General features: G+C 47.0%; 1 protein-coding gene across 4 annotated transcripts; it reads right to left on the bottom strand.

Annotated features, from left to right (window-relative positions):
* Positions 1-415: 415 nt before the first annotated feature.
* ELMO3 (engulfment and cell motility 3) lies at positions 416-20795 on the bottom strand. 4 transcript variants are annotated; one of them, XM_083751205.1, is made up of 22 exons: positions 20743-20795; positions 19759-19843; positions 19441-19541; positions 19200-19240; positions 17929-18001; positions 17772-17822; positions 16573-16742; positions 14749-14848; positions 13768-13919; positions 13225-13303; positions 12149-12199; positions 11399-11521; positions 10639-10770; positions 9639-9743; positions 9098-9206; positions 7632-7768; positions 6627-6790; positions 6014-6126; positions 5705-5809; positions 4641-4723; positions 3869-3946; positions 416-2869 (listed from the first exon to the last, which is right to left on the bottom strand). In XM_083751205.1, the coding sequence occupies exons 3-22, from the start codon at positions 19516-19518 to the stop codon at positions 2657-2659; spliced, it is 2157 nt and encodes a 718-aa protein (XP_083607331.1). In that variant the 5' UTR covers positions 19519-19541; positions 19759-19843; positions 20743-20795; the 3' UTR covers positions 416-2656. The 4 variants fall into 4 exon arrangements, with proteins under 4 accessions (XP_083607331.1, XP_083607332.1, XP_083607333.1 ...); XM_083751206.1 differs by lacking the exon at positions 20743-20795 and adding an exon at positions 19956-20647; XM_083751207.1 differs by lacking the exon at positions 20743-20795 and having other exon boundaries at positions 19713-19835.
* Between the last annotated feature and the right edge of the window lie 48 nt (positions 20796-20843).

The following is a 20843-nucleotide window of genomic DNA, read 5'->3' as shown; positions in this document are numbered from 1 at the left end:
CTTCCACGTATGCCATTGGGCTTCTCATGCAGGGGCTCCTCTGCAGAGTACTCCAAAAAAGCAGCTGCTAGTGTGGCCTGAAGAGTGCAGCTCACTTGTTTTAAAAGGGAGACAGGGAATCTATGGTCCTTTAGATGTTGCTGGACTACAGGTCTCATAATCCCTGACCATGGGCCATAATAGCTGGGGCTTATGGGAGCTGGAGTCCAACAACAACTTGAGGGCCACAGGTTGGGCTTCCGCCACTTCCCAGCCACCTCATATAACTTTCCTCCAACCTCCAACCTCCAAAGCATCACACATCAAGAGGAACCGCCTCCTTTCTCAATGGCAAGCAGAGAAACCGATTCCTCTGGTTTGTGCACAGTCATTGCAAAGCTTCAACCACTCACAGCAGTTACCAAAAAAAACTCCATAAAGATAATTCCCTTTATTATTAATAATAATATTAAGGCCTCTGTGCCAGAGGCAGTACCACAGTGAACATGTTACAGTAGAAGCACCTGAGCAGGAAGGAATTCAAGGAGTCTGGGAAGTCCTTTACAGGAGATACTGAAGGTGGAAATGTTTCCTATGATAGTGGGCAGCTACAGTGCTGCAAGATTGATGAATAACACAGACAGGCAAGGGGGTAGGAGGCTAGGAAATAGCCACTCCAGTGCAATTGGACTCAGTGTTTCTAAAGAGGCATGGTGCTGTGAAAATACATATATATGTGTATGTGTGTGTGTTACATCTAGAAAATTTCACAAGAAAATCAAATTCACATTTACTTACAAAATGACTTAACAGAAGAACAAAGGAATCGGCTGCCCATGGGAATGCCACCTGAGTGTCAGCTTCCTGGCCTTAGCCAACTTGTGGGGAAACTTTGGCTCTCCACATGTTTCTGAACTACAACTTCCCATCATCCCTGTCATTGGTGATGAATGCTGGGGCTCATGGGAGATGTAGTTCAGCAACATCTGGAGGGCCAAAATTCCCCCCCCCACCACCACCATGGGACTTTAGTGTCTGCATAGGTATCTCCCTTTATCCCACCGCTGGGAGGCTAGCAAAAGAAAAAGAAAGAAAAAAGTATGTGGAATGATAAGAAGCGCAAAATAAGAAGTTACTTAAAGCTGCTTAATTTGCATGATTGACATTGGCCATTGAATCCATCTTTTGTCAGTGCATAATTGAGGGAGATAGTTCAAAAGCAGCAGATACACACACACCCTTGGCTTAACAAGTACCATGTCACATCCTGAAAATATTTTCAAGAAAACTTTGGATGCATTTTAAGAGCTTTTCTCTGAAGTAGGCACTGATTCAGGAGCCTATGAAGAAAGGAAGCATTCTGGAAAGAGGGGATAAAGAAAGAAGAAACACCTCTCTCCATATGTTCCTCCCTAGCTACAGCAATGGGGAAAAGGTCCCTGAAAAGATAGTTATGCTACAGTTTTAGGCAGAGTGCCTCACCCTGTCACAGCTCTCCTGTTGCTCAGGCAGGTGACAAAACATACCTGATGCTGTTCTCATAGAGCAAGGGAGCCAGTTTTGTAAAGTGCTTGTTTCTGCCTTTCAAAATGCGGCAAAGAGAGATCTCGTAGGCAGTATTTAGCTAAACAGAACTAGGAAAGAGGTGGCATTGCCACTCTCTGTGTGGAAGGAATTAAAGTTTCTAAGGTGGGAGATCTATTTATGTATTCCTCAGAAAAGCGAGGGAGGGGAGGACTCTGTCCTCCCCTGATCATATTTCCCCAACTCCTTTAATTTTGCATAATATAGGTCACCTGCATAATTGAGGCAACCTCACTGTATAGCAAGGCTAAATGTGAAATACAATCCATTGGTAAAGCAGCAGTTTTGCTGACAGAATCAACGTCTCTGTGCAGTGGATTATCACATGTGAAAGTCTAAAATAGGGTATCTAAAAATACAACCCAGGATCCACAGAAGGCAAGTCTCTCCCTTCTTTCTTTTAAAGCAACTTTCTAGCACTCATTGTTGCAGATGTTGGCTATAAATACAAGAGAGCCCCGTGGGTGGGAATCAGTGGCTCATCCCCGTTTCCCTTTCATAGTGTTCAGTTTTTGATATTTAAGACCTGTTTCGTCCTCCATTACGTTCCCAAGTCCCTGGCAAAACAACCTGGAGGAAATTATTCAAGATTCTGAGAGGTCTCAAATGCTGTAGCTGAAAGAAAGCAAGTTAGGTCAGGTTTATATACATATATATATATCTGCAAATGTGTCTATTGGGTTTTTTGAACTCAGAATTAAGATTCTAGATACATGGGCTTAGTTTGGAGGATTGAGAACATGCCGCAGACTGGCACACTCTTTCTCCCTTGCTTGTGATAATGTTGATTCATTGCATGATAACTGAATAAGGCAATCTGTGGGTCAGCACTACTCTCCAAACAAAATTATTTGAAACTGTCGCTCAAACATGACTTACCAGCTAGCACTAAGCTTAGTGTGTGGTTTTTTTTTCAGTTTCAGCATCATGGGAAACAATGGTTACAGCAAACATGACATGGGGAAGTGAACTGGTACCTAAGCAGGGGTTGGGGGGAGGGAAAATCTGCAGCGTGTTCCTGATCTGGTTTGGAGGATCATCCAAAACGAGCCAGCGGCTATGAGAAGCAGAGCATGCTAGAAAGAGGTAGCCTTTACTGTTCTATATGGGTGAAATCATAGCAGAAGTTTAAGTTGCTGGGGGGCTTTGGGATGGCTGGTGGAGCATCTGGGATGGGGATGTTCTCCAGATCCAGCAACCGCAGTTTGAGCTCCATAGACAGCAAGATGTCCAGGTCGCTCTGCGTCCGTTCGCTCGCCATCTCTCGGCCCAGGAGCACGTTCAACCCATCGGTCCATAAGCAGAACTGAAGAACAAGGAAAAGGGGGTTTGCTCGTCCCATTATCCATTAACTCCTAAGCTCCAGCCTGTGCACTGAAGGAGGGGTTCACACAAGCACTTTCTGACAGGAAGCTGGTATGATCCAGCAGAGCACTAATATTCTCACTGTGCTATTTTAACGTTGCTGCAAAAGGGCAAAGCAAAAATCAGAGGGTTGTAGCCAATGCTAGCCCTTCTCAGAGTAAACCCATGGGTATGACTGGCTTAGGTTCATTCACTTTAATGGGCGTACTCTGAGTAAATCTTAGTTGGATACAACCCACTGAGTTACGGTGGGTAACACCGTAGACCACTTCAGAACTCGTGCTGGGTCTGACTGCTAGAGTACTACTGCTGTCCCTTCTCTGCGCCTAAGTATTTCCTCTCTTTCCAACTCTTCAGGTGTGCCTGCCATTGCTTTTGTAACCAAAACAACACCCTCCTTGCAGCAGGCATGGGGGAATCCCCAAAGTTTGCATGAGTACACAAAGCCTTTGGTGGGGGGCTCAAGTGGAGAGAACCCCGAAACAGCCTGTTGAGGACTGAGTAGCCACTTAAGGGGAGAAGGGTCCTAGCTCAGTGGTAGAGCATCGCCTTGCACGCAGAAGGTCCTCGGTTCAATCCCCAGCATCTCCAGGTAAGGCTGGGAGAAAACGCTGCCTGAAATCCAGGAGAGCCAATGCCAGTCAGTAGACAATAATAATAAGCTAGATGGCCCAGTACAAGGCAACTTCCTATGTCCCTATGAGGATGCTATGCAGCTACAAAATGCTGTCTGGCTGTCATGGAGAGGAGCTGGGTAGATGGGAGGGGAAGTGGAAAGGGATATTGCATAGAGCACACCTGAGGGGAACTGTGAACAAGAGCACTTCATGTATCAGCATTTTCTTGCAGGTTCCACTTGAACCCTGCTCTATTGCAGAGAGAGACAAATACCCCATTCTGTTAAGATACAGGAGATCCTCTGCAGCACGTAGCTACTCACCTCATAGCGCGTAGGAGCAATGAAATTCAAATGTTCCCCAACATCATAGCTGATGGAAAAGGCAAGTTCTAGCAGATCCTGCAGGGAGGAAAGTGGGAAGAGATGCCAGGCATTTTCAATGATGCAGTTCCATCAGACCTTGGGGCAGAAGTCCAGGTCCCCGCTCAGCAGAATTACTTACTAAATTTCTATTCTGGCTTTCCAACCAAAGGAGCCCAAGACAACAAGACAGACATCAAACTTCAAAAAGTTAACACAATGCAGTTTTAAAAGTTAAAATAAAAACAACTTTAAAACATTTCAAAACAATTTGAAAACCATCAGAAACCCATAGGCCACTTGAAAATTTCTGAGGGTCTTGGACCATTTTTCTGCCTAGTGTAGCAACTATAATGCACTATGCTAGATGCTGTATGCTTCTTCAATGTATTGTTACTGCTTTTTTATTTTATTTATATTTTACTGTATTTTATTATATTACAATTTGAACTCCATTAAAAATTCAATATGAGTATTTAATGCTAACATGCCTGAATGAAGCTGCTGAATGAAGCTGGTGGAGCACTGATGCTTTTCTGTTCAGGTCCTGCTTGTGGGTTTGCCACAGGCATCTGGCTGGCCACTGAGAACAGGATGCTGGTCTAGATGGGACACTGGCCTGATCCAGCAGGACTCTTAAGTAACAGTAGGGGGAGAAGGTAGCTTGCATACATGTGCACAATTCCCCTATTTATATATGTGAGAGGAAAAGAAGAACAGAATGCAAACTGACCTTGTTCTGCTTGCCAGAGCTCTTCTCCTTGGTTTGTGGGCATTCCCGGCCAGTAAGCAATGCTTTCATATCTGCCACAGGAACTTTGGGCAAAGAAGCACACACAGATTAATACACCACCAGGCAACAAGGACAGATGTGCAGAGCTCAAGCCAGGAGAACCACAGGATTCAGGAGCAGGGATAAGAATATGCTCAATCCAAACCCTCCCACATGAGTTTCTTCAAGCCAGTGGTCAGGAATGATAGGAACTGGAGTCCAGCAACATTTGGGGAGCCACAGGTCCCCCACCCCTGGTTTGCAGGCACCTGGATGAGCGCTTGGGGAGGATGCTTGACTAGATGGACCTTGGCAGGATGTCCTTGACCAGATGCCCCAAGGGAAGACTTGTTGCTCCTTTCCTTCCACCTCCAGGAGGGCTGCTTTTATATACTCCTTTAAGATCGACCTCGATGAGACCCTGCGTATGGGCCCACCACCAAGATGTATTAGGTTGATGGGCACTTTCAGATAGATGAACTATCATCTCAGCCCTTATATACTCAATTGAGCACTGTGCTCTGCAGGTGAGGTCCTCCTGCAGTTGCCATCTGATCAGGGAGTCTATTCCACACAATATAGGAATCGGACCTTTAGTGTTGTATCACCTGCCCTTTGGAATCCCTCCCGCCTTTGAATATTAGACAGGAATCTACTGAAGACCTTGTTCAACAAGGCTTTTAAGTTGAGATGTTTCCTGCAATACAGCCTGCATCTATATTGGAATTGTTTTTATGATGTTTTTATCTCTTCATGTTTGCTGCCCTTTGGTAGCAAGGGCAGGATATAAATTGATTGAATGAATGAATGAATGAATGAATGAATATAGACAGGGTCTTTTCATTGGCGGCCCCATATTTCTGAGATACTCACTTTGGGGATTCTCAGTTCTCATTCTTGCTTTGGTGGCTTCCCACCTTTGCTCTTGTGAGTGGCACAACAGAGGAAGCAAAGCAGCCTCGGAAGCCATCATGAGAGCAAGAATATTGAAGGTCAGATGTGACACACGGAACAGGTCTGCGTACCTTTCTCCGGCAGGCTCTCAATTGGTAGACTTTCTATGCCCTCTTCGACATCTCCGTAATGCAGAAATTTGTGGTTGGGAGAAAGGCGGCAGAACCAGAGCTTATCTAGCAAAGAGAAAACAAGTCACTGCATGGAGATTATGCCTGCAAGAGCCCTTCCTGCAGTAGATCCAGTATGAGCTCCTTGCCTTCCAACTTCCTGACTCACTTGTTTCCTAGTAGTCTCCTCTCCCATCAGAAGCCCAAGACACACAAGTTCCAGCTGCCCTTGCAATCCCTCAGTGGAGAACATGGCCTCCAGCCACTTACCCTGTCTCCGCCGGCTGCTAATTTTGCGGAAGAGCGTCCCTTCGCAGAGGTGGAGGAGTCTCTGCTGTTGGATCAACTTGAGAAGCTCAGGTTTCAGGCGCTCTCTCAATTCCCTGGGGCAAAGCACAGTGGAAGGAAGAGTAACACTGCCTAATATCACAAGGCCCCATGAGCTTTCCAGCCTCATCCCTACTGCTGGAACAACAACATTCTCTCTGTTCTGGCATTCCCAGAGAGCAGAACATCCTCCCATTCTGTTCCAGCACTGAACTGCAGGCAAAGCAGATCTCTCCCATTGAGCTATGGCCCTTCCCCTAGAGGCTGATGGGAGTTGTTGGACTACAACATCAGCCCCTATTAGCATAGCCCATGGTTAAGGATGGTGGGAATTGTGGTCCACAACATCTGGAGAGTCACAGTTTCTCCACCCTTTGATTTAGGGCTGTAAGAATTAGAGTCACAAAGCCTGTAAGCTACATAGTCCAACATCCGTCTTGAGCAGGAAATCCAAAGCTAGAGCAGGGATTGATACCTTGAGGTATCTCTTCAGGCACCCGATATACTAAAAGTATTGATACAAGGCACAAACATATAGCAAAGCCTCCTTACTCACAGGACGGGCGCAGCTAGGATCTCCTCCTGGTGCATCCGCTCCGTCTGCCGAAGACGCAGGATCTCGCTGTAGTTTAAACTATTCACTCGACTCTTGAAGAGCTCCATTGAAGTAGGCCTTAGGGTGAGGATTCTGGTGATCTGCTCCCGAACCACCTGCATCACCTGCAGGGCCAGAGATTCATGCAATGGGCAAACAAATGGATCTGATGCCCTATCCCCATCACTACCAAATTCCTCTCTCCCTAAACTCTTGAAAGCCCCCTCAAGCATGTTCATACAGCAAGTGCTCAAATTACAAAAGAAAGGCTGGGGGAGACGTAAACAGAATCAAGACACACTTTTGTTCCCCAACTCCCATCTAGTTTGCAACAAAAATCATGCCAAATGTATCTATGTGCACGACTGCTGTGGCATTGTGAGCGGCTTTCAGCACATTTATGTGGAAAAGCAGCATACAAATTGAAATAAATGAATAGTAGCCATCTAAAAACTATAGATAAGGAAGCCAGCCCCTCTCTGGCCTCTATGTAAGCACAGCACAGGATGGAGTATTTCAATTCAGTATCCAATAGCTCAAGACCAATATTTTGTCCTGGTTAACCGTCACCTACGAAAACTAAAACTGGAAATTTGTTTAATGGGATTTTAAAATTTAGGTATGTATCTGGTAGAGCAGGATATACGAATTCATTTTTGTTGTTGTTGTTTGGTCAATTACTGGATTTTATGTAAGATTTTAAAAATGGTATTCTAGTTCAATTAGTTTTGGTTTTCATCTTGTCATACGATGCCAATGGGTATGCGTGGGACTGACGGTGAAGCTTATTGGGTGACAGCAAGCCAGTTGCTCTCTATCAACCTAACTAGCCTCATAGAGTTGTTGTGAGGAAGATAAAATGGGTACATGGGAGAATAAAATGGGTATTCACCTATACATATAAATTAGCACATGCACATTTGCATCCTGAGCCTATGCCCCAAAGTCCCTGCTGTTAGGCCTCACCTTGTCAAAGTCTTCCTGTGTCGCACGCATTTCCTTCCAGGTCTTGTTCAATAGCTGGATGCAGATGCAGAAGAGTTCCTCAAAAAAGCTTTCTTGGCCAAAAAACATGGGGTAGAAGGCCTGGGCTGTCTCAGAGCCTGTCGTAAAAGAGAAACACAATCCCTGGGTCTGTTTTTATAAATAATCTCCTCCTCTCTCCTTTCTGTTCCGCCTAATTCGATAACCATCTAAGAACTTCCATGGAGAGCTTCTCTCCCCATAATACCATCTTCCCATTTCTCTCAGAGGTCTCACACAACAAGATGTGAGTGTCCTAAAGCAGAGCTTTCCAAACTTTTCATGTTGGTGACACACTTTTTAGATCAAGCATCATTTCGTGACAAAGTAATTCAGTTTAAGTAGCAAACCGGAGATTGAACTAACCCCTTTCCAGCCCTGGAAGGAGCATGGAGAGCATTTGCATGACACACACACACACAGCAGCTGACACACTAACATGTCGCAACAGACAGTTTGGAAAGCTCTGTCCTAAAGCATGGGTGGGAAGTCTGGTGCTCTCTAGATACTGCTGAACTCCAACTCCCATCAGTCCTTGCCAGCATGGCCCAATGGTCAGGGATGATAGGAGCTGAAGTCTGACAACATCTGAAAGGCCAGAAGTTCCTCACTGCTTCCCTAAGGGCTGTGGGGGGTGGGGGAGGAGAGCTCCCTCTGTCTTCCCAGAGCACCATATTTTTAAATGCCTACGTTCATTCTCTACAGCTGGACACCACTATAAACCCCTTTTCCATCCAGGGGGACTTGTTGGTTACAGCTATGCAACTTGGTTCCCCCTCCCCTCCCATTTTTTAGGCCTTGATTGTTCCTTTTGTTGTTTCCTTCTCAGCTCTTCCACAGCACATGTAGAGGGGATGTGGCAGACTTTAGACTTGTGGGATCTACTTTGCTTTTTTACTGTAACTCTAGGATCCACCAACCAGAACCAGGGCAAAATACTGTCTCAGGTTGGTGGACATAGGCTAAGAACTAAGGAACAGGACACACCTCCAAATCCAGAAATATGTGACCAGAACCAGAACCACACTCACACATCCTTCCACACAAATCCACTCCTTTTTCCCACACCATATTCTTTTTCAGCAATCTAGTTTAGGAAGAGAAAGCACTTTGTAAAGGGCTGTTAGACAACTGTGAATCAGAAATCCTTGCCAATTTGCCACAAAATGCTCCAAATACTGCACGTAGATGTCAATCTACCTCCTGTCTATGGTACCAGCCCTATAGCAGTGGAGAAACATTTTCCTATGAAAAGCTGTGAATGCACTGGAACTGGGAGAAAGAAACCTTACTACCAGCCCTGCCAGCTCATAAAGAAGGCCTCAATGGCAGTGTGTGAATGCCGGCAGAGGGACCAGAGTCGCAAGGCATCCTCGGTTCAGAGAGAGAAGGGAAGTACTAATACTCACAAGGCTCCCCCACGTGAAGGATCTCACAGAGCATGAAGCAGAGCTGGATGCTACTCCGGGCAAATGGGCACTCGTGTTTATCTTCTCGGCTGCTGTTCTCAAGAATGAACTGAGAGGAAAAGGGAGAATGTCACAACCTCCTCAGGCCTCCAAGAGTCTGAAAAGCAAGCTCAGGGAGGCAGTATTATATATTATGTTTTATATTATATTATATTATATTATATTATATTATATTAGTTGGAGAACAGTGTCATGAAATTCAGAGAATTGCAAATTTGGAAGGATAGCTGTGCTTCAGTTTGCCCATTGCTTTAGAAAGTGCAAATCAGGTATGTTTCTGTTAAGTTCTGAACCAAACCGGATTTATTCCCCATCGCAGAGGAAAGCCCACCAGAGGGACAATCTGCCTAGGGTGGGGGCATCTCAAACCTGGAGCCAGCCCCATCCCAAGCACATGGCTGCTACTGATTCCTGAAGTTCTGCTATAAGTTAAGGGGGGGGGGGGGACCAGCATCACAAAGCAAACAAGCTCTTCGATTACCCTGCTGTAGGCACTTGGGAAGTGTCTGGAGAAATAGACCATGCTGTCTAGAGCAAGGAGCCCTGGAGGGCTGCGCTGCAAATCCAGGGCAGGGTTAGTGTTATTCTGAAAAAGAAAGACATAACGCAATATTAGGGCTGCTTAGATTGGTGAGGGAGGGGAGGAGACACACACAAAACAACACAACACAAAAGACACAATAAAGAGGTAGTGTCTCAAAATGCTGAGGGGTAGAGTGCTCTCCTTCACTGCCAGGCCCTGACAAGCTGACTTAGAGATGAGTAGCAGTACTACAAGTCTGGCTGGGCCTAGCCACCATGCCAGAAAATAAAATGCCAGCATGACCCAGCTGCCCAGGGTTGCCTGAAGAGCTGGGCCAAATATTTATAAAAGCAGGGGCCGCGGAGGGCAATGCAGGTGTCAGCAGTCCCAGCCAAGGTGGAAACCAAGAAGGTGTCTGAAGAGTCTGACGAAGACATGAAATTTGGTCTCTTTGACTGGCTTGCTGGGTCAGCGGGGGGCCCTGCTTTGGTTCTGGAACCCTGGCAGCTGTTAGGTGCCAACACAGGCGATGCCACCCTCTCAACAAAACTTGCTCTGTGGGTACTTTGAATACTTGCTGTGCTCTCTTCTTGTGGCATATAATCTATACCGGGCATAGAGGCCCAATGTGACCCTCTGGGCCTCTCTGTCAGGACATCGGAACTGTTACCCATCACACAGGCCACAGCCCTTCCCTGGCCCTCCTTCAGCCCTTTTGCCAAGCTGAAATGTGTTTCTGAACTGTGACAATGCCTCCTGCTTGCCTCAAAGGAGTGTCTAGAAACCTCTGATTTCTGCAAAGCTGGCGTGTAGTCAGCTGTCCTGAAGTAAGAGCCACAGCTGCTGCCCCCCGTACATATTTGCCTCTGGCCCCGTCAACCCCTGGCATGAGGCCCCAAGAGGCAATGTGACCCTTGAGCTGAAAAGGGTCCTCCACCCCAGTCTATGAGGAACTTACCACAAAGCCCAGCTTCCGGAACTCCTTGGCACAAAGGGAGTGCCGGCGCTCGGTGTTAGAGCTGCTGGCGTAGGATTCGTTCTCGGAGACAAAGGCCGCATGTCGCAGGGACTGGAGGAGCTCCCTCTGATCCTGCACAGAGAATATCAGCAGGGTTTGCCTTATGAGCTGGAGAGGCTGGGGGATGAGCCTGGCACCTTCTGCAAGCTTGCATTTAAACACTGGCCTGGCAGGCATAGGTGACAAGGTGACAGAGGCATACAGGAGAACGGAGCTCTCCACCCCTTCTCAGCCAGCCCCCAAAAGGGTTACAATGTCTGTGGGGCTTATTTACAAGGTGCTAAAACTCCACTCCACTGAGAGTTGAACTGTTTGTGAGACAATGAAGGTGTAGTTCTGCTGTGGAACAGTTTTTCCCTCCTACAAATTTCCAATCTGGGGTGGGCATGGGGGGGGGGGAGGTGGCTAGTGGGAAGGTGCTGGAGTGCTGATCCAGGTTTGCACAACAAGCATGTTTTCAGCAGGCAACAAAATATCAGAACTGACAGATTTCAACACAAAGAGTGTTCCAAAGTTCTGTGGTTGCTAAGCTAAAAGGCATGGAAAACTAAACTAAATATGAGGTAACTGTGGGACCAGTCAGGAGGGCTTCTCCAGACGATCGCAGCAATCTGGGACCAATGATCCACAGCCATCAAACTTTGGGGCAATACAATGAAGTTGAGAGGCAAGCCACAAAAGTGAGGAAAAGGGAGCAGACCTGTAAATAGGGGTCCATAGGGGTCCTCATCTTCTGCTCCAGGAGGTTCAGCGTGAGAGACTGCAGCACATAGAGGTAGTGGGCCATCTCATCCCCAATGGGCTCAGAGGCATGGATGATGTTCTAAGGACGGAGCACAGCAGAGTCACCTGCACTGTCCTCCTTCCTTCCTTCCCTCCCACCCCCACCCCTTATCCCCTGGTGCCATATTCCAACTCCTCACAGCAGAGCTCAGTGGGGACAAGGGGTGCCATCCACCAAGGCTAAATGGGTAGAAGAGAAGACACAGAAAAAGGGGAGGAAGCTAGAGTGAGGACCCAGAGAAATCAGGCCAGTCAAAATGTAAGAGCAGGGATGGGAAGCCTCAGGCCTAGGGGCCTCTCTATCCAGCCCTTAGGACTCTCCCGGGCTTTCCCAGCTGCACCATCACAAGCCCCGCTCCTAACCCTCCTTATCTGGCTGAACTATGTCTTCAAGCTCTTGCTTGTCTGGGGTGGGGGCTAGAGAGGGGGGTGCATAGAAAGCAGCCTGTTGTACAAAGGTAACAATTCCCGTTTGTTGCCCCACCCACTTTTGCCTCTGGCCCTGCCCACCACTGGCACGCGGCCCCTGGGAGGTTGCAGCCCTCAGGCCGAAAAAGCTTCTCCATCCCTGTGCCTGAGAAGTGGGCACACAGGTGAGAAAGCGCAATGCTTATGGCGAGGAAATCTATGCCACACACCCCACCGCAGGCCACTTGCATGCTTTCACCTTGTGGATAAATTGCCGAAGGTTCTTCCTCCCCAGATACTCCATCATGCCCTGGAAAGAGAAAGGAGTCAGGGAGTCAGCCCCCAAACAAACCTCCCACCCCACCTTTCTTTCAGCTATGTGCACAGGTCCCCAGCACATCTGTGCAAGCATCCAAGTTCCAATTTCTTGCATCAGTTGGCAAAGTTCCCCACCCACAGACTACTTGGCACCCTTGACAATTCACAAGCTCCCCGTGCATGCCCTAAGCAGGCTGCAGGACAAGGGTGGTGACTCATGGCCTGCTAGCCCTCTGCCAAGACCAGGCACCTCTTTGCTTTCCAGCCTGACACCAATGCAAAGAGGTTCTAAGAGGCTCAGGAAAGGAGGAGCTCTCTTTCCTGAACCTTGGAGACCTTCTTAAAATAGTGCTGCACCAAAGGGAGAAGAGGCCCTTTCCTCTCCTTTTTTCCATCTAACACCCGTGCTGGGCTAAGAGAGGCTCCTTTCCTCCAAGACCAGTGATGCCAAAAGGGAAGTAAAAGGATGTGGAAGGTAACATCGCCCCTCACTCTCTGCTGATCAGCTAAAGAACAACGGGCTGTCTCTGCCTGTCTGAATGTCTGTGTACATCTACTGTATGTATGGAAAGTAGCATGTTTGTTGTGTGTATGCATGCACAGATGAACAAATAAGTGAGTGAGCATCAGTCACTTTGGCCAAGCCCACCACGGGCATGCAAATCTCACAGGGCGATGGACAATCTTCAGTGAGGCCCTTGGGTTTCAAAAGGTTAGTCACACCTGCTCTAACTGCCTCGCCTCCCTCCCCACTAATGGTCCAGAATTTAGTACATCCACAATAGCTGTACACCTAGGAGAAAACACACATGCACTGGCTAAAGGTCTGCTTGGGAGAGACTGGGAGATGCTGGGAATGCAAGTGTTACCTTTCCACCCCCACCCCCAATATTTGATGCCACCGCTAGAGGGGGCTCTACCATCTCCTACAGGAAGTGAATCTCCTACACCAACACCACTGGCTAAGGACTACCTGCTCCTCCTCTTGCCCTTCTGGGGCCAACAGATCTCCCTTACCCTCCTGTCGGGCTCTTTGGCATTGAGGAGCAGAGCAATAAGAAGAGCCATGGCTTTCAGCTGCAGCTGCTGGTTCGTTCTAGAGGAAAAGCAAAAGATTAGTATTCTTCAAATGCTGAAGGAGACTGGATCTCACCCGCACTCCCTGTGTGCCGTACCAAAGGTCCCCCATGTATATTCATGCTGAATGCACGAAAAGTTTGGTTAGGTGCAAGACGCAGGTACTAAAACCTACAGATGAATGCTTGTCATACTGTTAACTAGGCACACAAGGACAGGATTCCTAAAGCTGCCTCTGGCAACCTGGCACCTTCCAGGTGTTCTGGATTCCCAACTCCCATCAGCCCCAGCCAGCACAGCTTGTATGGGAGTCCCAAACATCTGGAGGATAACCAGGTTGGGGAAGGCTGTGCTTAGAGAGCGGACAATGGAGGCCTTGATGGGAAGAATGCTTTTATACCGACACCTGAGCAGTAAAACTGAGAAGAGTAGAAATAGAAGGAAAAAATGGCAAAATTTGGAGGTGGTTTGTTCTGGGCTTACACTTGCAAAAGGCCAATGAGACGATCCAGAGTCACTTGTTGCTTGACCAGCTCAAAGAGAGAATGGCTGGTTGGCACCATGTTCTCCAAGATGGCCAATGAAATCTGCTGGATTGAGGCATCCATCGGGACTATGTTGACATAGCTCACGATCTGCAGCCAAGGAACAGGAATGGACAGAATCATAAGTCTGGGAGGGGCCAAAGCCCCAGCCTCACCTATGTTTTTCCTGGCGTCTCCCACTGAATCCTGGAAACTGTAGTTTTCCAAGGATGAAGATAATTGATTTTATTTATTTATTTAGATCCCAATTATTTCCAGAACCAGGACTCAAGACAGCTGACAAAATTTAAAACAAACACAAATTGTATGGTAGAATATCCTGGGAAGATTCACAGTTTCTAGGATGTATTGGAGAAGGGCCAACCCACTCCCCAAGGCAGCACCCCACCACCTCCACTGACAGTGCAGAAACAATGGCAGCATCAGCGCTGACTTCCCGTGAGATCTCATGAGATCTCAACAAAATCTCAAGATCTCGCCAGAACCTGCCCCCATCATAAGGGATGCTTTGGTGTGAGTGGTGCAGCAGCAGGGCAAGGCAGCACTTCTCATTTCATCTCGAGTGGAAAATGGGATGCACCACCCTTGCACTGAAGGCACTCTTTTCTTTAAAAAGGAAACATATCCTGTGTGGAGACTTGCATAGAGGTGCTATAGAGCAGAACACCCTAGGTTCAGACCTTAACATCAGAGCCAGCTCCAGATGTGCACAGGTCCTTGGCATGCCACCTCAACCACAGTTAAGGATACTGTGAGTTATAGCTCTGTGAGTGGGGAACTACAGTTTCCAGTCATGTGCTTTAAATGCGTGTTGGGTGTGTTTTAAAAGTATGGTGTGGATATGCCCAAAGCCCTTGAGCTTGTTTCCAATGGGTTGCAAAAACAAGATGAGCTGCCATTAATGGATAGGTAACCTTGCCTTTTTGATGAATGCCGGACTGAGAGTCTCCCAGGAAACGAAATCGTGCTCCATCAGCTCCACGAAGGCCTTCAGAGCATAGGCTAGAATCTCCCCTATACTGGAGCAACAGACAGCAAACAGGGTAAGAGAGCCCCAGAGAGGCCACCCAGGAGGGCCAAAGTGCAGCTGGAACAGAGACACCCAGAAACGACAGGAAGGATGCATTAGAGACACCTAGAAAGGAAGAGAGAGGGGGAGAAAGAGAAAGGAAGACAAAGGATAAAAGAAGAGAGAAGGAGAGCGAGAGGTGACGAGAAGGAAGTTCTGTATAAGCTCAAATTCCTAGAAAAGGCCAAGGTGGTGAAGCAGGTGGTGAAGAGTTCAGAAAACCTCAACTTCTGCCCCCATAAACCCCAAATTTGGCAAATGACATATGAAAAGAAAATTTACTTCAAACATTAAAAAATTACTTGATTAATTCTGGAGTGTTTATGGGTGAGAGTCAACCAAGTTTTACTAAGGACAGACGCAGTGCAATGAACAAACATGACAAGGTCCATTAATTCCAATAGATCTGCTCTGAATAAAACTTCACTGAGTACTATGTACAGTTGCTGCCTTCCACCCCCCCTCCCTTACTATAGTTTCTCTCTCTCAACCTACCCTACCTCACAGGTTTTACTTATTTATTTCATAATATTTATATAACACTTGATTTTTGGATGTTGTTGTCGTCTGTGTCTGTTTTCAAAAAAAAAACACCCTGTCAAAGCAGTTATTTGTAAGGTTGTTGCAAGTATAACATGGCTATGGAGAAAAAAGAAAATGGGGGTGGGGGGGAGAACAATGTACAACGGGAGGAATGAAAAAACCCAGGTCTGGTGTTGGGGGCTGGTTCTGCAATGGGCGGTTACTATGGAATAGATACACTGCCTTTAGCCACTTTTTATGGGGAATCCTGTGTCACATCTTAATCCTAACATGCTCCCCCTATGTTTTCCATGGTAGGCTTCCTTTTTTGTTTTTAACATAACTTCTCCACGTGTAGATGGCCTATCACACAGCTATCTTGACTAGCTGCAGCCTGTACAGAGTTCTCTAGCTGTTTGTGTCTGTCAACTCTACAGCTTTAATCTTTCCTGTTTCCAAACTGCATCGTCTTCCTAAATCTGTTCTTTTATTCCTCTAGCACCCCAAACTGCAGCTGGATGGGGAGCTGGGGAATACCGATTGTGAGTACAGTTGAAGGAATGCTACTTTAACCCTTCCCCAAACACAATGATCCCAATGAAAATCCACCTCACTTCCTCCACCAAGCTACAAGATATAGTCCTTCTCAATACATGAGACCTGCCAGCTGCAAACCAAACCACCGACTGCTGAGAAGGATTCCCCTCAGCCTAGCTATAGAAATGGAGATATGACAGGCATGGGGAACCTGAGGCCCTAGGATTCCATCTCCTATCAGCCTCAGCCTGCATGGCCAATGTTCAAGGATGGATGGGGGTTGGAGTCCTAGAAAATCTGGAAGACCACAGGTCCCTCATCCATGTGTTATACACTGGTAAATCCTTTATGAAGGTATTCTGCATAAAGCATCCTCAGAGTTGGCCAGAAAGAAGCATCAGCTGCAGCCAAAGTGCATGGGGGAAGTCCTGGTTCAGTGACAGCATCTGCTTTGCATGCAGAAGGCCCCAGGGGTCCTGGAGAGCCACTGCCAGTCAGTGAAGACAGTACTGAGTTAGTTGGACCAATGGTCTGACTTGGTACAAGGCAGCTTCCTATGTTCCGCTATGAAGTTTGGGGGTCTCTGAAGCTTTCTCCCCCACCTGGGATACTCACTTGTTATCTTCTTCCACAATGAGGAAGAGCTGGTTGAGGCCATTTCTGCTAATGAACTCCTGGGCAAAGGCGACGTCTCGGGAGAGGCCCGCCAGCTTCTTCAAAGACTCAGACTTCACGTCCACGTTGTTGCTTTGAATCCCACCATGTAACTTTGCTGCCTCTTGGTCCTGCCAAGCAGAATTTTTGCCTTTTTAATTTTAGACAGATCCAAGCAGCAGATACATTTGGAATACCATGCACCATTCCAGGTCCCCCATCTCAGTGTGGAAGAAGAACGAAAAACGGAACACAAGTCAATAAAAACAAGACAATAGCAAGGACCACAAATATTTTTGCCTTTTGTCGCAGTTACATACTATATTTTGGTATTTCTAGGGCTGGATGTTTGTGGAGCTTTTCTGCTGACCTTTAAATGTTTTATTGCATTCTGACCATGTTTTAATTCTAAATCTCACCGGGAGGAGTTTCCTTCTGTTATAATGGCAGTATAAAAATGTTTTTAAATAGAACAAATGAACAAAATAGATTTAGGAAAGGGTAAAAATCACACCTCAGGCAAGGAGGGGACATCTGAAAAATGCTTTAAAAAATCATGCAAGATAAAAAATGCTTTAAAAAATCATGCAAGATAAAAGTAGATACGCAGAACAAGTGAGAACTGCAACAAAATGTTGAAGCATGAAACACTTCTGTTGAGTGTGCCAGCCAGACATCCATGCTCTACTCTAGAGTATGCCGTTATATTTCCCTTTCCACTTGCTCTTCCATTCTCACATGCCACCAACCAGCAATTCAGTCCATCAGCATTCTAGGGCTCAATCCTGACTAGACTGTTTCCTGTGTCCCCATCCTCACCACTTGCTTGGAACTATTCCTCCTACAGATCTTTGGTCCTTCTGCAAATCTAAGTGACACCTCCCTTGGGTGTGGGTGGCTGGATAGTGACACTTGGTTATTGTGTAAGCAACATCACTCACAGCCTGAACATCAGAAACAGATGGAACAGTATTGCACTTCCTTCTTTATACCAGAGTTGGCGTAAAGGAGCAGTTAACCCTTTTCTGGTCAAGGGCCACATGGATGCACGGTCAACCCTCTGAGAGCTGCCCATCAAAGTGGGCATGACACAGTTATCGAGGGACCACAGTTATCTCATTGTACATTTTTCATCTTAACAATTGCATAACTGAGCCTACCGGAGCAGTGGTCAGTTGCAGAATGCTCCCATTCTTAATCTCCCCGCGATTCTGGCAAAAACAAGAAAAGAAAATGGTTGCACAATCAAAATTTGGCACAGAATATAGAATCAAGCAGGGGGGAAAAAGACCAATGATATAAGCCAAATGTACTCACCGATTCTGTGATGTACGCTTGCTGCCCATCCACATACTGCAGAGCGTAGCGCTCCGAATTATTCAAGTTCCACCTGTATTGGAGACCACCTGTCAGAGTTCTACAACAGCAGGGATCACAAAAGCATCTGCATGTCCTCAGGCAAATTCAACCAGCTCTAAAGGACATATTCCCATCCCACAAGGAGGCAGAATGCTTCTGATGGGCAGATCAATTTCTACAGTATTCAGTTCAACATGGGGGGGGGGCGGGGGCGGAATGACCTAAGCTTGTTTTGTTTTTTAAAGAGCAGCAACACTGTTTGCTTTTTTGAATGTCAGTAAGAATGGTCCCTGATTCTTTTTAATTTAAATACTTTTTAAAAATGCAGTTGTCAATCATCATTTCAGGAGCCACCACAAAGAAGACTCTTCCAAGTGGATGCCACCTAGGACAAATGCAGGCATCACTAAAAACCTAAAAATGTAAGCTTCTTGCTTCAGACTTCATAAGAAGAGCCCTGCTGGGTCAGACCAAGGGCTCATCAGGTCCAACACCCTGTTCTCACGATGGCCAACCTGGTGCCTATGGGAAGCCCCAAAGAGGGGACCTGAGTGCCCCACTGCTCTCCTCACTTACGATTCCCAAGCCACTGACATCCAGAGGCATACTATCTCTAACAACGAAGGTAGTACTGTTTTTACCTATATGCAAATGGATGAAAAGGTAGATTGATAGACTAATACTCAAACCATTTCAGCTTTCTTTAAACAGAGAACAGCCCTTTAAAAGAAAAAAAACCTACCTCTATTTATTCACACTTTTAAGAAGTGTTTAGGGCTGTGTGTGAAAATCTTATTCAGTTACCACTCCAGCAACAGACATCTAACCAGGCTTTGTTCACAAACACACTTTCAGGCATATCTTTGCAACCATCTCTAGCGCAATAAGTTATTTAAAAGTAAAAGGGAATGCCTGCAGCCAGAGTTTGAGGAAACCAAATCCTGCAGCCAACGTCACATTTTGGGCTTAGACAGAATTGTGGTGCATGTGCATACATGCAGTCTTGGGCGTATAACAACAGAGTTGAAGATATTACTCATGCATAAAGCTGGAAAGAGTAAACAAAGTTAAAGCTCAACATGTTCATAGAAAACTATGGTAGATTTTTGCAGAAATTTATGGAGTATGGCTTTCTAGCTGGAAAAGGTCTGTGTAACAGTCGGCAGTTCACTCCTTGCCCTCTAAGCTGCTCTAATTCAAGGTGAAGGTGGAAAGCAGAGGCTACTCACGCGTCGCAGACCTCTTTCACAACTGCCGACAGCGGCTTGGCCTGAAATTAAAAGCACACGGCACATGGAGACCAGATTCCATACACAGGAGAAACAAAAGCATTTCCATTCTAGATAAAATATGCCCAGAAGGATCCCAACCTGGACGTGGTCCTGCTTTGTAGAGCACTTAGGGTAACAGTTAAGCCAGGAACCCCTTCCTAGGACAAAGCACAGAATGGTAAGGCAGCAAGGCATTCACCTGATTAAGCTCAATGAGCTGGGGGATGGCGCCCATCATCTGGACAGCAATTTTCACAACATCTTTGGAGGGCGGCATGGTGCTGCCTCACCTGCTCCCACCTGAGAGAAGAACACAGGAGTTAAGAAGGCCTTTAGAGAAGTAGCCGCAAGAGGAATCCTCTGGAATCCCCTGGCACTGAATTTAGGAACCAGAAGCTTGTTTTGCATATTTGCTGCTAGGTTCTCAAAGCTTTGTAACAGGGGAGGGGAATTGCAGGCCCAGATCCACACCTTTCAGTCTGGCCCATGGGACTCGCCCCGGGGCACAAACCCTCACCGGTTTTGTTCACACCCTCCTTGAGTGTGTGAGCCAGCGCTTGGCTGAAATGCGTCCTTGAACTCTGATAATGGCTCCTGCTTGCCTGGATGGAGGATAGAGACAGGTGGGTTAATAGGTGTAGATACTAGCCTACTTCACAAAGGCAAAAATTCACATCAATTGCTCCGCCCACTTTTGCCTGTAGCTCCACCTACCAAAGGTGGCTTGGAAGGAAATGCATCCCTTGGACTGAAGGAAGTTTCCAACCCCTGGTTTATAACACCCAGGGCACAACTTCGAGGCAGATGTCCAGGGATCCACTGAGCACAACAGGAACACGGAGCTGCCTAAAAATGAGTTGGACTCTTGGTCCATCCAGCTTAGTATTGTCTACACATTGGTTGCAGCTCTCCAGAGTTTCAGGCAGGCAGTCTCTCCCAGTCCCACCTGAGATGCCAAGGATTGAGCTTGGAACCTTCTGCATGCAAAGCAGTTGCTCTACCATTGAGCTAAGGCCCTTCCCCAATGAACAAGAGGACCTCCAGACACAGCAAGGTTGTCTTCCCACATTTTAAAGATGGTGAAGTAAAACCACAAGGCACTTTGCACTTGCTCAAGCTCCAAAAAAATACCCCAGCTCTCTGGCTATCCCTGAAATATAACTTTTTTTGGAGCGGATATCATAAGGAGAAATAAATTACGAAATGGAACCAAATCCCCTCTGACTCCGGAAACCAGTAATTAGCCGCTTAACCCTTTTTGTCCCAAAGTCAAAATTCCTCTCTCTGGAACTTTGAACACGACATGCAGCTACTCTGATCTGGCAGGATTTTGCAAAGCTTCCCTCGCACCGTCCCGCCGCCTGCAGATCCCCCAGTTCTCCCCCACGTCCGTCGATCCTTGCGGGGGTACGATGGATCCTCCCCCCTGCTTCGCTTTCAGCCTCTGCCCTCCAAACTGTGGCTGCCTCCCTTCGTCCCCAAACGAGGGGTGGAGACATACCCGCCGCGGGAGAGTGGAAAGGGACGGCGGCCCGGATGAACCACGCCGCCCGCCTCCTCCGGGAAAAGAAGGCGCCCTGCGGAGAGCAGCCCCAGCCTGGC

Source organism: Podarcis gaigeae (genome assembly GCF_964106915.1).
Source record: "Podarcis gaigeae genome assembly, chromosome: 8".
Taxonomy (NCBI): domain Eukaryota; kingdom Metazoa; phylum Chordata; class Lepidosauria; order Squamata; family Lacertidae; genus Podarcis; species Podarcis gaigeae.
This window is presented reverse-complemented; position numbering and strand designations above follow the sequence as displayed.